A 15143-nucleotide genomic window follows, 5' to 3' on the forward strand; every position below is an offset into this window, starting at 1 on the left:
AGTGTTATCATTAATGTGTTCAAAGCATTTATATTTTCTCATCTTGACTCATCTTGACAAGAAAGCTTAATAAGTCTCCATACAATTGTTGATATTCGGCTGTGAATAATGATATCTCTCTTTTCACTTTCAGATGTTCACATTGATGACAAAGATGGTATTACAAACTAAAAAGGAACAGAAAGACCGACAGACAAACACAAACGATCCAGTGCGTCTCCATAATCCTAAAAAAGGCAAAGGAAAACAGAAATGCTGCTAGCAAACATAAGATGGTAAGTTTGTTTCCCGTGTTTGTGTGGATGCAGAGGTGAGTGTTCCTAAAATCTGGTTACTCTTTTTGCAGTTGATGTTCGTGCTTATTTCATAATTTATTTTGTTGTATTCTACTTCATCATCTGATCAATGGTAAATAATAACCTAATTCAACAATCTTAATACTGTATATACTGTATTTTGGCGTCACTGGGTGATTTTGTCGTGGTCGCTATCAAGGTTGACGATCTCAGTGAGTGGCATTATTGGAGGTTGGGGTTGGTGGATACTGGGACCCAAAATATTTTTTCCAAGATTGGTATTATATTGTCAGAGTCCTTTGATGAGAGTAGAAGTTTCCAGAGCCAGCTGATTAGTGTAAACAACTTTAGAAGGAAACAAACATTACTGTCTTTGAGGGTTCAAAGTGGCTTCCCAGGCACATGTCTTGTGATGTACAGAATAGGAATAGACCTATGCCAAGTTATTTAGTCTGGCCTTACTGGACCAGTTCTGATCTTATTGAAATTGTTGGAGTTTGGAGAAAGTTTTCTTCATGATGGATGTTAACTCTATTAATGACTTGTTTATCCGGACTATATGGGAAAGATCTCTCATCGGATAAACAGGACATCTGAATAATCAGGAATTCTTACTGGGAAAGTCCAAAAATGAACTTATTAATAATTTTTTGCCCCCTATTCACCTAGCAGTAAATAGGTTCCTGGGAGTTAGACAGCAGCTACGTGCTGCTTCCTGGGGGTGTGTAACAAAAAGAAGGCCTGGTCGAGGACCGGGCTGTGGGGACACTAAGCCCTGAAATCATCTAAAGAGTACCGAAAACTTCCCGAGAAAATTGCATTTCATTACTTTCAAGCCTGGTTTTTTTATGGGTGATCTCTTTTTGATGATCTCTTTTCATCTTCTTCCCCACAATTGAGCCGGGGCAAGCACCGGGGATGATTACTTAACCACTGTGATGCGGCAAGTTTATTGTGACATTCTCCCCATGGGCATAAAATCAAGTGTTTGCAAAATTTTCTGGGAGGAGCCCATATGGCTCCCTGGAGCCATATGGGCTCCAGGGATATTAGGTATCCATATCCATGGCTGATATGGATACCTAACTATTTGGCATCAGTCGATGTGGGTGGAGTTCTAGGCCTACCACGGACCACAAGCAAGAACCTGGCCCCCTCACAGAGGCACGAGGAGCAATAGCCCATAGAAATGCACATGTGATTTGGAGCATTTTATATCTGCCATCGACCAGGACAGGCACCCAGAAAGGTAAGCTCCACAAAACAAACCCCTATTCTGGTTAACAACGAAAATCATCAAACGAGTGGACAGAACTCCAAAAGAAAAAGAGGAAACAAGCATGACGTCACACGAGCCGCGCCACATGTCTGTGCAGCTCCCCCCTCCCCGGGAGGGGGAAGGGGGAGCCCCAAACCCTCGCGCCGGCGATTCTCACCCCAGTTCCTCGGCTGATAGGCTCGTACATAGTTGTGTGGCTCCAGCTCCAGTCTTCTCTCAGTGCTGTTCATTGTTTTCCGTGCTGCTCTTACGGGGGTTGTGCGAGTTGGGAGTATTATTCTCAGATACTCGGGCTGCATGTGCTTAGTCATCTTTCCTGAGTGCCCTGTAAGTACCGCCCTTGGGGCTTGGGGTTCAATTCTGCAAGTCACCTTGGGTCTACCTCTGTTGGCCTTTTGCTGCTTGGCGTTTGGCCGCCCCAAATGTGTGGGGGGTTTCAACCCTTGTTTGTCTTGGGGTAAGTGGTAGTTGTTGCACTGGTGGGGCACGGGGTACTGCACAGCTAGTTTTCACCTTTTAACAGCAACCAGCTCTGTTCACTTCACTTCTGCTCGGAGGTTGTTCTTTTGCAAGGTTTTTCTTTCCTTTTTTGTTTTTGCCTGGTGGGGGGATCTGCCTTGTGTTCTCCCTCCCCCTCTTATATTAGGGTCGTTTGTGTGGTGGTACCCCCTGCTTCGCCCTCATGAGTGGACACGTCCCGAGAGTTCAGCTTTTAGCAGTTTGCTTGGTAGTTTGGGGTGCTGGTTAGCAGTACCCTGCCTGGGATAACCCTTGGCAGACCCAGTCTAGGGGCCCTGGAAAACCCCACGGGGGGCACTCTGGTCCAATGGAGGAGACCCCTGCGTCTCCTTTCGCTTTGTGCGAGTTTCAGGGTTGCTTTGTTCCCTTGTCTCAGGCCGACACTCATAGTTTTTGACTCCGTCATGCTGTCTGTTGGGTCAGAGACACATTCAGCCCTGAGTCCTACGAGCTTTGTTGCTTGTTTGTGACTCAATTCACCCACTCTGATGATGATTTTCTTTAGGGTGCAGGAAGCACGCGCGTTGCAGGATAGGTTTAGGTTATTGCAACGCGCTCGGGTTGTCGCTTCCCAGGACGCCCCAAGGCTGCCCTGCTTTGCCTATAGGGACTCGGACTTGGGGGTATTGGTTGCTTCGGCCTTGATTCCGTCCGCGCCCCTTCGTTCTTCCCCTTCGGTAGTTCATTCGGGCCCCCCCCCCCCCTTCCCTGCTTCCGGCCCCCTAAATGTCTGAGGGCTTTGGGGTCGGGGCGAGGGTTTAGGGGAACTCGAGCAGTTTCGGGGGTTGCCCCGTCTGGGGTGGCTATGGAGGCATTCGAGTATGTTCCTTCTGCCGTTGCTCTGGGGTCTGATTGGTGGGCCCCTTCTCTTCCTGCTGCCCCGACTTTTTCTTGTGAGGTCGGGGCTTTGGAGGACGACTTGGCTACGGGGCCTGAAGTGGAGGTTTCCGGGGTTGGGGAGGAGCTGACTTGGGGACCTTGGGTTCTGTTGGATTCCCACCTGGATTTTCTGTCCTGAGCGGGGTTTACTGTTGCAAGGAGTGGGGTTTTCCTTTCCCCCCTCTGCGTACGATTTGGACTTGGGGTTCAGCTCCTCCCCGGGTTCAGTTCCGTGTCCCTGTGGATCCTTCGGTTCCGTCTTTTTAGATATTTTCGGCTTTGCGCATCTCGCCGCCTGAGGTGCGGTCGGCCATTACAGCTTACCTCTTGCACGACTCGGAGTATGCCTCCATAATGGATCCTTCTTCGTTCAGGTTTGGATCTTTGTGTCTTTCCTGGGTGCGTTATGAGGTTCTGGGGTCGTCCTAGCTTGCAGACTGCCCCTTGTTTTCGTTAGATACTTGGGATGCGTTCTGTCGGATCCGCATGTTTAAGAGGCGCGAGGCGTTGACGGTGGTCCAGGTTTACCTGGGGAGGGGAATTTCGAGCATCTTAATGAGTGCCATTTTGCTCCTGCCCTTCAGCAGGATATTGGTGCGGTTCAGCTTCATGTGCAGGTTCCTTCCCTGTCGGCTGCATTTGTGGCTGAGGACTTCCGTGCTTGTGGCTTTTTGGCTTTGGTCCTGTGTTTCTATTCCGTCCTGGAGCTGTCTTCGGATTGGCTTGCGGAGGATGTCGAAGCGCTTGGGGCCGTTCCTGGGTCTGGCGCCTTAGTCTCGGCTGCTCGTGCGCCGTCTGCTCTTGAAGGTGATTGTGCCGATCCTGCGGGAGGCGTTGCTGCAGTTTTTCGCTGCGAGTTTCGCGTATCAGGTGGTTCTAGTTTCCTCCTTGAAATCGGCTTGGGCGCTGGTTCTTCGGTTGTCGCCCCCCCCCCTCTTGTCCTTTACTTTTTGCAGCCTCTGCGGTTGAGCGTTATATTCAGAGGGCTTCTTCCATTTGCCTCCCTATGTCTGAATTGTTGGTCTTTCGGGGGAACCGGGTGGTTACTTCACGGCGGGGTCGTGCCAGGGCTCGTGGTTCCGTTCGTCGGGGTTAGCCACAGGTGTCTGATTCGGTGCCGGTACCGCCTGCAGTCCCGACTGCGCCTGGTCGGCACGGTGTTCACTCTGCGCGCAGGTCCAGTTCTCGTAAGGAGCAGCGGCCCTTTCGTGGTTCGCCCCATTGACGGGGGTGATAGGGTGGGGGGAGGCTTGCTTTGTTTGCTCACACCTGGTCTCACAATTTGTGGGCTTTTCGGGTTGTTTCTCTCTCCTGCGGTGGTGTTGGGTGGTTTCTCTTCCTTCGGGGGGGGGGATAGGGGCTGACGGGGCAGGCTTCCTCTCTTGCACTCTGTCGGGTCATCTTGGAGTGGGTGCGCTTGGGCGTGGTCGAAACGACGCCGTCTCTCAGGTGGGTCTCCCGCCTGTTTCCAGTTCCGAAACGGGACTGTGCGGACCTGTGGTTCATTCTGGACTTGTACCGTCTGAACCCTTGGGTTTCTTGCCCCTAGTTTCGAATGACCACTCTGTCCCAGGTCCGGCTTCTGCTGGAGCCTGGCGCTTGGATGGTGTCCCTGGACCTCAAGGACGCGTATTGACACGTCCCCATTCATCTGGGGTTCCAGGAGTGGCTTGGGTATTGTTGTGGGGCGTCAGTGTTACCACTTTCGTTGTCTCCCATTCAGGTTGAATCTGGCACCTCGCATGTTCACACACCTTACCCGGGTCGTGGTAGCCCGTCTGCGTCTGTTAGGTGTTCGGGTGTTGGCTTACCCCGACGACTAGCTGATTTGGGCCCCCAGTCGGTCCGTGTGTCTGTTCGCCAGGGATTTGGTGCTTTCCCAGCTCGCCGGGTTTGGGTTCCTGGTGAACTGGTGGAAGTCCCATCTGGTTCCCCTCCTCCCAGGTTCGGTCCTGGCTGGGTCTTGTGTGGGATTCTCGGACCGCTTCCTTGTCTCTTCCTCCAGCGTCTCCTTCGGCTGCGTTCCCGCATGGGCTTGTTTCTGGGGGGCTCCCGGTCACCCGGTGGTTGCTCGAGGGTCTGTGCAATAGCCTGAACTTTGTGATGTTGGTCTACCCGCAGGGTTGGGTTTGGCTTCGTCGGCTGTTCTGGCTCCTTCGGGGACGTCCCTTCCGCCTCTCTCGCGATCGCTGGGTTCGATCCCCGGGGTCCTTGTGTCGGCTGCTGCGTCGCCGGCTTCCTCTTCGGGTTTTTTTGGGATCTGTGCCTTGGCGCCTACCGGAGCCCTCGCTCGATGTGTTCATGGACGTGTCGTATCTTGGCCGGGGCTTTGTGACCAGTGCTCACCAGGCCGACCAAGGGCGGTGGGGTCTGTCCTTCTGTTGGGCCCACAGCACAGTGCGGGACTTCGCGGCGGTGTGGTTTGCGCTTCGGAGGATTTGAGTCGCTCGCGGGTCAACGATCCGGCTCCATTCGGACTGCTCCCTTGTGGTTCATTGTCTGAACTGGGGAGGTTCGATGCGGTCCTTTTCTCTTTGGTGTTGGTCGCCTCGGGTGACTCCTATGCTGAGTTCTCGGGGTTTGGCTTTCCTGGCAGTTCACGTGCGGGGAGTGTCCAACGTCTTGGCCGACGGCCTGTCTCGTTTCGTTTCCCTCTCCACGGAATGGACGGTCAACGCCGAATCCTTCCGTTGGCTTTGCCAGAGGTTCGGTCGCCCCGAGGTGGACCTCTTCATGTCGGTGTGGTCGCGGCGCCTTCCCCTGTATGTGGTGCCGTTTCCCAACTGTGAGCCCGTCGTGGTCGACGCCTTTCGGCAGGACTGGTCAAGGTGGGGGGTTCCTGTACCTCTTTTCCCCGGTTCAGCTGTTCCTCAAGGTCCTGACTCGCTTAGAGACTTACCAGGGGAGAGTTGTCCTCTTGGCCCCTTGGTGGCCGGCCCAGTCGTGGTTTCAGGCGCTGCTTGCTCGGTGTCCGAACCCGGAGGTTTTTCCGCGGCTCTGCCTCTTCCAACAGATCGGCCTGGTACGTCACGTGGCTGGTTCGATCTTTTCCCCGAGTCTTCGCGTATGGTATTTTTGACTCGAGTTTATCATCATCTCTATGGTGATCAGGTGGCTTCCTTATTAGTGTCCCACCTGCAGGCTTCGTCTTGGCAGCAGTATGAAGTTTCCTGGCGATCCTTCCGGTTCTTCTTACATCTTCGTCATTATACTTCGCTGTCTGTTAGGGTGGTGTTGTCCTTTCTCTCTTGGTTGTTCCAGGACCGTCTTCTTATGCCTAACACTGTCCCCTCATATCGTGCGGCGCTGGCGGGGCTGCTTCAGCTTGCTTTCAGTATTGATGTCACGTCTGCGCCGTTTCGCAAGCTGTCTCGGGCGTTGTTTCACCTCCGGCCTGCTCATGTGCCGCCTGAGCCGTCCTGGTCTTTGGACAGAGTGCTCTCTTTTCTTTCTTCTCGTTTTGTTGTGGCCCCTTCGGTTCCGGATTTTTTTCGAAGGCTCTTTTTTCCTGTTGGCATTGGCCTCTGGGAGTCGGGTGAGTGAGCTTCATGCTCTTCTCCGGCGCAGAGGTTTCTGCTCCTTTGGTCGGGGTGGTCGTTTTGTTCATCTGCAGCCTTCTCCTTCTTTTCTGGCGAAGAATGAGACTGCTGCGTTCAGGAGGGGCCCTTGGGTTGTTGATGCTTGATTGGTTCGGCCGGGGGTGCATGATGTTTTGTGTCTGGTTACGGCTCTCCGCCGTTATTTGCGCGCCACAGCTTCTGTCAATGCGCTTTGGGTTGATCCAGTTTCCTTCTTCCCTGTTCGATGGTGCGGGTCTCCCAGGTCGTCCGCAGGGTTGTTAAGGCTAGCTAGCTTGCTGTTTATCCCCATGCCCATGACGTCTGCAAGTTCGCAGCTCTTGCCGCCGTCTTTGGCAATATGTCCTGGGCTGACATTCAGGCGCAGGAATTTTGGAAGTCGAACAGGGTCCTGGCTGCTCGTTACCTTGTAAACGTTCCTGGGCCCGGTCAGGCCTGTGTCGCTTTGGGTCGGCTGATGCAGCCAGTTGTGTCGACTTCGGGTTGAGGAGTGAGCAGCAACCGCCTCCTGGGTAAGTCCCTATTCTTTACTCTGTGGGTAGTTAGCTCCGGGGAGTCATAGGGGCTCCCCCCAGAAAACCAGCGTTCAATGTAATGAAACGCCATATTCTGGGTGAGTCCTGGAGGCTCCCCAGCATCCCTCCCTCCCTCCAGTCGGCATTTTTTCCGCGTGTTTTTGACATCCAGCCTCAGAACTGGGGTATGGATCGCAGGCGCAGTAGGTCTGGGGCTGCCCCTTCCCCCTCCCGGGGAGGGGGGCTGCGCGACGACGAATGACGTCATACTGGTTGATACCTGGTTGATGGGGTTCTGGGAGTTCTTCTACTCCCCAAGCTCGGCCCGAGGCCAGGCTTGACTTGTGAGAGCTTGGTCCACTAGGCTGTTGCTTGGAGCGGCCCGCAGGCCCACATACCCACCACAGCCCGGTTGGTCCGGCACTCCTTGGAGGAATAAATCTAGTTTCCTCTTGAAAATGTCCACGGTTGTTCCGGCAATATTTCTTATGCTTGTTGGGAGGACGTTGAACAACCGCAGACCTCTGATGTTTATACAGTGTTCTCTGATTGTGCCTATGGCACCTCTGCTCTTCACTAGTTCTATTCTACATTTTCTTCCATATCGTTCACTCCAGTACGTTGTTATTTTACTGTGTAGATTTGGTACTTGACCCTCCAGTATCTTCCAGGTGTATATTATTTGATATCTCTCTCGTCTTCTTTCTAGTAAGTACATTTGGAGGGCTTTGAGACGATCCCAATAATTTAGGTGCTTTATTGCGTCTATGCGTGCCGTATATGTTCTCTGTATTCCCTCTATTTCAGCAATCTCTCCTGCTCTGAAGGGGGAAGTGAGTACTGAGCAGTACTCAAGACGGGACAACACAAGTGACTTGAAGAGTACAACCATTGTGATGGGATCCCTGGATTTGAAAGTTCTCATAATCCATCCTATCATTTTTCTGGCTGTCGCGATATTTGCTTGGTTATGCTCTTTAAACGTTAGGTCGTCAGACATTATTATTCCCAAATCCTTTACATGCTGTTTTCCTACTATGGGTACATTTGATTGTGTTTTGTACTCTGTATTATGTTTAAGGTCCTCATTTTTACCGTACCTGAGTACCTGGAATTTATCACTGTTAAACATCATGTTATTTTCTGATGCCCAGTCGAAAACTTTATTAATATCAGCTTGAAGTTTTTCAATGTCCTCAGCCGATGTAATTTTCATACTGATTTTTGTGTCATCTGCAAAGGATGATACGAAGCTGTGACTTGTATTTTTGTCTATATCTGATATGAGAATAAGGAAAAGCAGCGGTGCAAGGACTGTACCCTGAGGTACAGAGCTTTTAACTGCACTTGGACTAGATTTTATATGGTTGACCGTTACTCGCTGAGTCCTGTTTGACAGAAAACTGAGTATCCAGCGTTCTACTTTACCGGTTATTCCCATTGACTTCATTTTGTGTGCTATCACGCCATGGTCACATTTATCGAAAGCCTTTGCGAAGTCCGTGTATATCACATCAGCATTCTGTTTTTCTTCTAATGCCTCAGTGACTTTGTCGTAGTGCTCAAGTAACTGTGAGAGGCACGATCTTCCCGCTCGAAATCCATGTTGGCCTGGGTTGTGAAGGTCATTGGTCTCCATGAAATTGGTGACCTGACTCCTAATCACTCTCTCAAATACTTTTATGATGTGCGATATTAGTGCAACTGGTCTATAATTTTTTGCCAATGCTTTGCTCCCTCCCTTGTGTAGAGGGGCTATGTCTGCTATTTTAAGTGCATCTGGTATCTCCCCCGTGTCCAAGCTCTTCCTCCACACTATACTGAGTGCCTGTGCTACCGGCACTTTGCATTTCTTTATAAATATTGAATTCCATGAGTCTGGACCTGGGGCCGAGTGCATGGGCATGTTTTCAATTTCTTTTTCAAAATTTAGTGCGCTCGTGTTTATATCAGTTATATTTACAGGGGTTTGAATATCCCGCATAAAGAAATTGTCTGGATCTTCCACCTTCATGTTGTTTATTGGAGTGCTAAACATGTCCTCATACTGCTTTTTTAGGATTTCACTAATTTCTTTGTCATCCTCCGTGTATGAACCTTCACTTGTACGAATAGGTCCAATACTGGCAGTGGTTTTTGCTTTTGATTTCGCATATGAGAAGAAATATTTTGGATTTTTCTTTATTTCCTGAATTGCTTTCTGTTCTAACTGCCTTTCTTCAGTTTCATATGAGTGTTTCAATTTCCGCTCGATTTCTTCAATCTCCCTATTTAAATTATTCCTTCTTTGACGGGAAATTCGTGTCTGCATAAGCAGTTCCGTTATTTTTTTCCTGCGTTTATAGTGTCGTCTGCGTTCTCTTTCTACGTTAGATCTCTTTCTGGCTTTCCTCAAAGGAACATGTTTCAGACAGACTTGATATGCTTCTAAAGTCAGTTTTTCTATTCCTTCTGTAGGACTTGCATTACTTAGAACAGTTCCCCATGGAATGTTTGTAAGTTCCCTGTTTATTATCTCCCAGTCTATCCTTTTATTATTAAAATTGAATTTACTGAATAGCCCTTCTCGCTTTATCAACGTTTTAGGTCTATTCTGAGTATTGATGGTCGTTTGCACTTCAATGAGTTTGTGATCTGAGTATGTGGTATCTGATATCGTAATGTCTCTGATAATGTCTTCATTGTTCGTAAAGACCAGATCTAGAATATTTTCATTTCTCGTTGGCTCCGATATCTGCTGATTGAGTGAAAATTTGTCACAGAATCTAAGTAGTTCTCTAATCTGTGGATGGTTAGGTCCTGATAGATTTCCTGGTATAATATTATTGTTTGCTATTTTCCACCTGAGACTAGGCAAGTTGAAGTCACCTAGGAAGATAATATTAGGTATCGGGTTCTCCAAATTATCAAGGCTATTCTCTATTTTGCTTATCTGTTCTGTGAATTCCTCAGCCGTTGCATCTGGCGGTTTGTATATTAGAATAATCACTAAATTTATTTTCTCTATTTTTAATCCCAGTACCCTCTACCACCTCATTTGTAACGTTTAGGAGCTCCGAGCATACAAGGTCTTCCCTAATATACAGACCCACTCCTCCATGTGACCTAATTTTCCTATCACACCTGTATAGGTTATATCCTGGAATCCAGATCTCACTGTCCAACAATTCCCCTGCATGGGTTTCTGTGAAAGCTCCAAATACTGCATTTGACTCCGTGAGGAGGCCATTTATGAACTGTACTTTGTTGTTTGTTCTTATTTTCAGTCCTTGTATGTTGGCAAAGATGAATGAGGTTACTCTATTAGTGATAGTTTGAATGGGAGACTTTTTCGGCAAGCCCATTATTCGTGGACATAATGAGTTTGTTCTGACCAGTACTGATTGTTGTAGGGCAGTTGTCTGTCGTAGTTGTAGTTCCCTTTCGGTGGGTAATTGTATCTGTAATTCTGGAATGCAAGTGGATCTGGCATCCAGTTCCATACACTCTCCATGCTGCTCCTTTTGAATTCTCTGCCAGTCTGGTATAAAAAATTTATAGAGTTTCCTCCAAATTCATTATCCTGCTTGCCACTCTTTATGTAGCGTTCCGTGCCTTTCACGTGAAAGTGTGGGCAGCTGAGGTCATAGCATTTTCTGTCCTCCAGTGAGGTTTGGCACATGTCAGGATGGAAAAACCTACATATTGATCCAAATCGACACTCACCTTTCCTAAGCATATTTAAACATTTTTTGGGATGTTGGTAACTGCATTCTAATCCTTTCTTATTACCAGCATATCTATGTCTGCATATGCCCTTTGCATAAAATTTGCATAAGTCTGTCCTTCTGTTCTGAATTGCTCTATCGGGTACCGTCGTAGTGTCTGTACCTATCGAGCTGTCAGTGCTGTCTGGTACACTCTCTAGTTCACTGTCATCTACATCCTGGCCTACTGAGTCAGAGTTTACAACTTCCTGAGTTTCAGCCTCAGTTTCATCCCTGACTATAGCCTCCGCCCCTTGTATATTAGAATTGTTGTTCCTTTCCCACTCCTTCTGGATGGCTGGTAGGCTTCCAATGAATGATGTTTTCCGATCATGCGTCATGTTATCTAGAAGGTTTTTTAGGATATTCCAAGCTGGCAGGTCATTTTTACACACCCAGAGCAAGTGACCAGCTCTCAGTGCCGTAGTGTTACTCACTCCTGTACAAGCCGAATGGAATCTAGTCTTACAGATATAACATTCAATTCCCAAATTTGCTCAAAATACTAGTTTGCTCATTTTTGTTTGGGGAGTTCTATCCACTCGTTCAGCTTTTGGTTGCAATTTTCACCAGAATAGGGGTTTCTTTTGGGACACCTACCTTTCTGGGTGCCTAATCCGGTCGATGGCAGACATAGAATACTTCCAATTACACGGGGGTTTCTATAGGCCATTGCTCCCCTTGCCTCTCTAGAGGGGGCCAGGTTCTGGCTCATGGTCCCCGGTAGGCCCACAGAACTCCATGCACATGACTGATGCTAAAGTCTGATATTAGCATATCAGCCTAGTAAGCTCCGGGGAGCCAATGGGACTCGCCCAGAAAATAGCGTTTCATTACATTTAACGCTGGTTTTTTCCCAAGTTCATTTATTGATTTTATACATAATTTTCAAACATGAAATATTGGCATATTTTTTTGGGAACTTTGACTACTTGTTTTAGTAAAACTAAACATATTTTGGATAATCCTTTCAATACAAATCTTTTATCATATGCTAATGTAATAGATGAATGTCATAGAAATGATTTCATTTGAAACTTGTGGTTGTTGAAAATTATTGAAAATGTGTAAAATTCGTTGGACAAAAACAAAAAACTAGCTCCCTTTCTATTTAGGGTGCGATACTGAAACATAGAACACTTGCAGCCCTTCTTATATACAACTAGTAAAAAAAGTTTGGTTGACATTAAACATCATTTAACCCTCAAACCGCTAGGGGCCCAAATGGAATTCACACCCACAGGCGCAAAAAAAAAAAAAAAAAAAAAAAAAAAAATTCTTTCGTCTTATAGAAGTGTTCATTTTTGTTCCCTGATCACGGAAAAAATAACAAAAAAATCGTAGGTGGCATATTTTAGCCGCAATAGGGTAGGGAAGTGTGGCAAAAAAGGGGCATTGGCAGAGCCTTCGCCAGACGAGGTCTACTCCACCCGAGCTGTCAGACGACAGTTGCCACAAATATATTATTACCTAATTATTTCAATGTCTCTGATTTATTTTTTCTTAGTTTTTTTGCAGTAATATTATTCCATACAGTGAATTGTGGTATATTTATATAATAAAATGTGTGAACCATCGCTGTACTCAAAATTATGGTGTGCATATTAGTGATTCAATTATTATGTTCATAAAACAATAAACAAATAGTTTTGCTGTTGTTACACTATATACACAGGTTATATATAAGTATCTGCATGTTTTGTTCACCATAACGAACTACTAAGTTGGTCTTGTGAGTCAAAAAGCAACGAGGAGTGACCGCCAAACACCAGCGAGCCACTCGCTGCCACTCCCTCCCTCAACACCACCTCACTCACCCTCATTCTCCTCCCACAATACTATTTTTGCATTTATTCACTATACACAGACGTTATATATACGTATTTACATGTTTTGTTCACCATAACTGTACATCTAAGCTTGTATGGTGAGTAAAGGCACAAAGGCGTAGCTACTCACAGTCAGCTGATCGGCGGCCGCCCTCAAGGCCAGACGCACTAATATTTCTCCTCCAACAATATTGTTTGTGGTGTTATTACGCTATATACACACATTATATATAAGTATCTACCCGTTTTATTCACCATACCTGTACAAATAAGCTGGTATGGTGCCCAAAGACCATAGTGGCCATCAGTAAACAACATGCCAAGTCGTGCAGACGACGCTCCTCCCTCACCAAAATGGCGGCTCCCAACCTACTCTCGCTATCTCACACTATACACACGTTATATATAAGTACTGTAACCCCACGGATATCCGGGATTCAAACATCCGGAAAACGCCCTTATACGGCCCAAATCGTGATCGGATAAAGTTATCACAATATCCAGCCATAATGGCCACAGGAACCGGATAAAAGCTGGTTTGGCCGGATGAATATTTGGCCATACCGTATTAATCCCGTCTGTGGCTCTAGACGCATGGTGGAGGAAGGGGTGGGGTGGGTGGGTGGTGTTGGGAGGGTGGGAGGGGTGCGTCGGAAGGGACCACCTGGGTACAGGAATTACCATTAATTTTAGAACACTTAATCATAGCCAAAAACAAATGAAATAAGTACTAGTAATTATGTATTAACAAATAAATAAGTTTTCTAAAAGTAATGTGCACAGGCTGAAGTTTCCTTAAAAAATATTGAGTTTTTTTTCCTCCTGGCGGCCTACGTAACGTGCTATAGCTGTCCCACCCCAAGTGGACCCGTCCAACACTGGTCAACCCATGTGCGTCCGTCCCTCGTGTTATATACAGTGCTGCGCCATTAGTGAAATATTTTTTTAAATAACTTTTTTATTTTCATAGTAACTTTGAACATTTTTGGCCAAGACTATGTCTGGTAGCAGCATCAATCGTTCTGAAGGTGTTAAGAGGAAGAAGGTTGTCCTAGCAATTAAAGACAAGTTATGTGTTGTTCAACCAGCGAGGAGTCACAGGCAGCCAAATGCCTTCAACAAGTGAGGCGCCACAGGCAAGCCAAGCGCCTTCAACAAGTGAGGCGCAAGCAAGCAAGCGCCTTCAACAAGCGAGGCATCACAGGCAAGCCAAATGCCTTCAACAAGTGAGGCATCACAGGCAAGCCAAGCGCCTTCTACAAGTGAGGGCATGCAAGCGCTTCAACAAGGAGTGCCGGACCAACCGGGCTGTGGTGGGTATGTGGGCCTGCGGGCCGCTCCAAGCAACAGCCTGGTGGACCAAACTCTCACAAGTCGAGCCTGGCCTCGGGCCGGGCTTGGGGAGTAGAAGAACTCCCAGAACCCCATCAACCAGGTATCAACCAGGTAACAAGTGAGGCGCATGCAAGCGCCTTCAACAAGTGAGGCCTCACAGGCAACCCAAATGCCTTCAACCAGTGAGGCTTCAGCAGCTGGCAGTCAAAACTAACTTTGCTTAATGAACTGTACAGTAATTTTAAGTGATAATTTTAGTGTTGTGTTAGTATAGGTTACGTAAATTGTTAAGAATTCTTAACTTCAAGATGTGTGGCATCAATCAAGAAGACGAACACCAACAAGGTAAGTTGAGGTTTCTAGTTGAATATTTAATAATTATATGTGGCAAGGCAATTCAAATTATGTTGTTTGTAGTATAAAAGTAGTTGGAAATTGTCACTTTTGGACTTGTAGGTGAAAAAGTACCATTATCCGAAAAATGTGATAATCCGGCTGGGGGTCCTTCCCATATAGTCCGGATGATTGAGTGGAGACAGTATCTACATTTGTGTTCACCATAGCGAACCACTCGGCTGGTATGGTGAGTGCAGTCAATAAATGGTGGCCACACACAGTTAGATGACGACGCCACAACCCTCCCTCCACAGCCTTACTCCTCCCTCCATGGAGCTCAGTGCTAAATATCACCACAATCTTGCTATTATCAGAATCCTGGTCAGTTTTATCACAGTCAGGGGGCTTCAGTAATACTATCACTGCTAAATAATAGCATTATCATATATATTATGGCATTTGTAGGTGATGCTGTGGTCACAAGCTGAACAGCGGTGCTGTGAGCTCGTGCTGCGTGCGCCAGCCTTGGTGGCTTGCTCAATACTGAGCTCTAACACCCAAGAATGTTGGCCTGGATTTTTTTTCTAGGTGGCATCTGGCAACTATCGGTCGTGGCTGTACTATAGCTGACCCTATCCCAGGTGGGGCGTTTAAATTACAGTGCTTCCTCAGACTAACGAACCCCGCTCTATCGAATTCCCGGAAGAGCCGAACAAATTGAATTCGGTACCAAATGTTCAGTGGAACATACAAATGTTCGATTAAGTGAGGAATGTTCGTCCAAGCGGTCACCGAGGCCGAGCGTCAGAGCTGGCTGTCATCAACTATGAT

The 15143-nt window shown here is 47.5% G+C and overlaps 1 protein-coding gene across 1 annotated transcript in view; it reads left to right on the forward strand.

The window, feature by feature from the left end:
- Positions 1 to 15143, forward strand: part of Rab35 (RAS oncogene family member Rab35) — a 150462-nt gene that overhangs the window by 110514 nt on the left and 24805 nt on the right. The window contains exon 5 of the mRNA XM_045727799.2: positions 134 to 275. Coding sequence (XP_045583755.1) covers positions 134 to 262 — 129 coding nt within the window. The 3' untranslated portion in view covers positions 263 to 275. The remainder of the gene's footprint in view (positions 1 to 133; positions 276 to 15143) is intronic.

The sequence above is a fragment of the Procambarus clarkii genome, chromosome 80 (genome assembly GCF_040958095.1).
Source record: "Procambarus clarkii isolate CNS0578487 chromosome 80, FALCON_Pclarkii_2.0, whole genome shotgun sequence".
Classification (NCBI taxonomy): domain Eukaryota; kingdom Metazoa; phylum Arthropoda; class Malacostraca; order Decapoda; family Cambaridae; genus Procambarus; species Procambarus clarkii.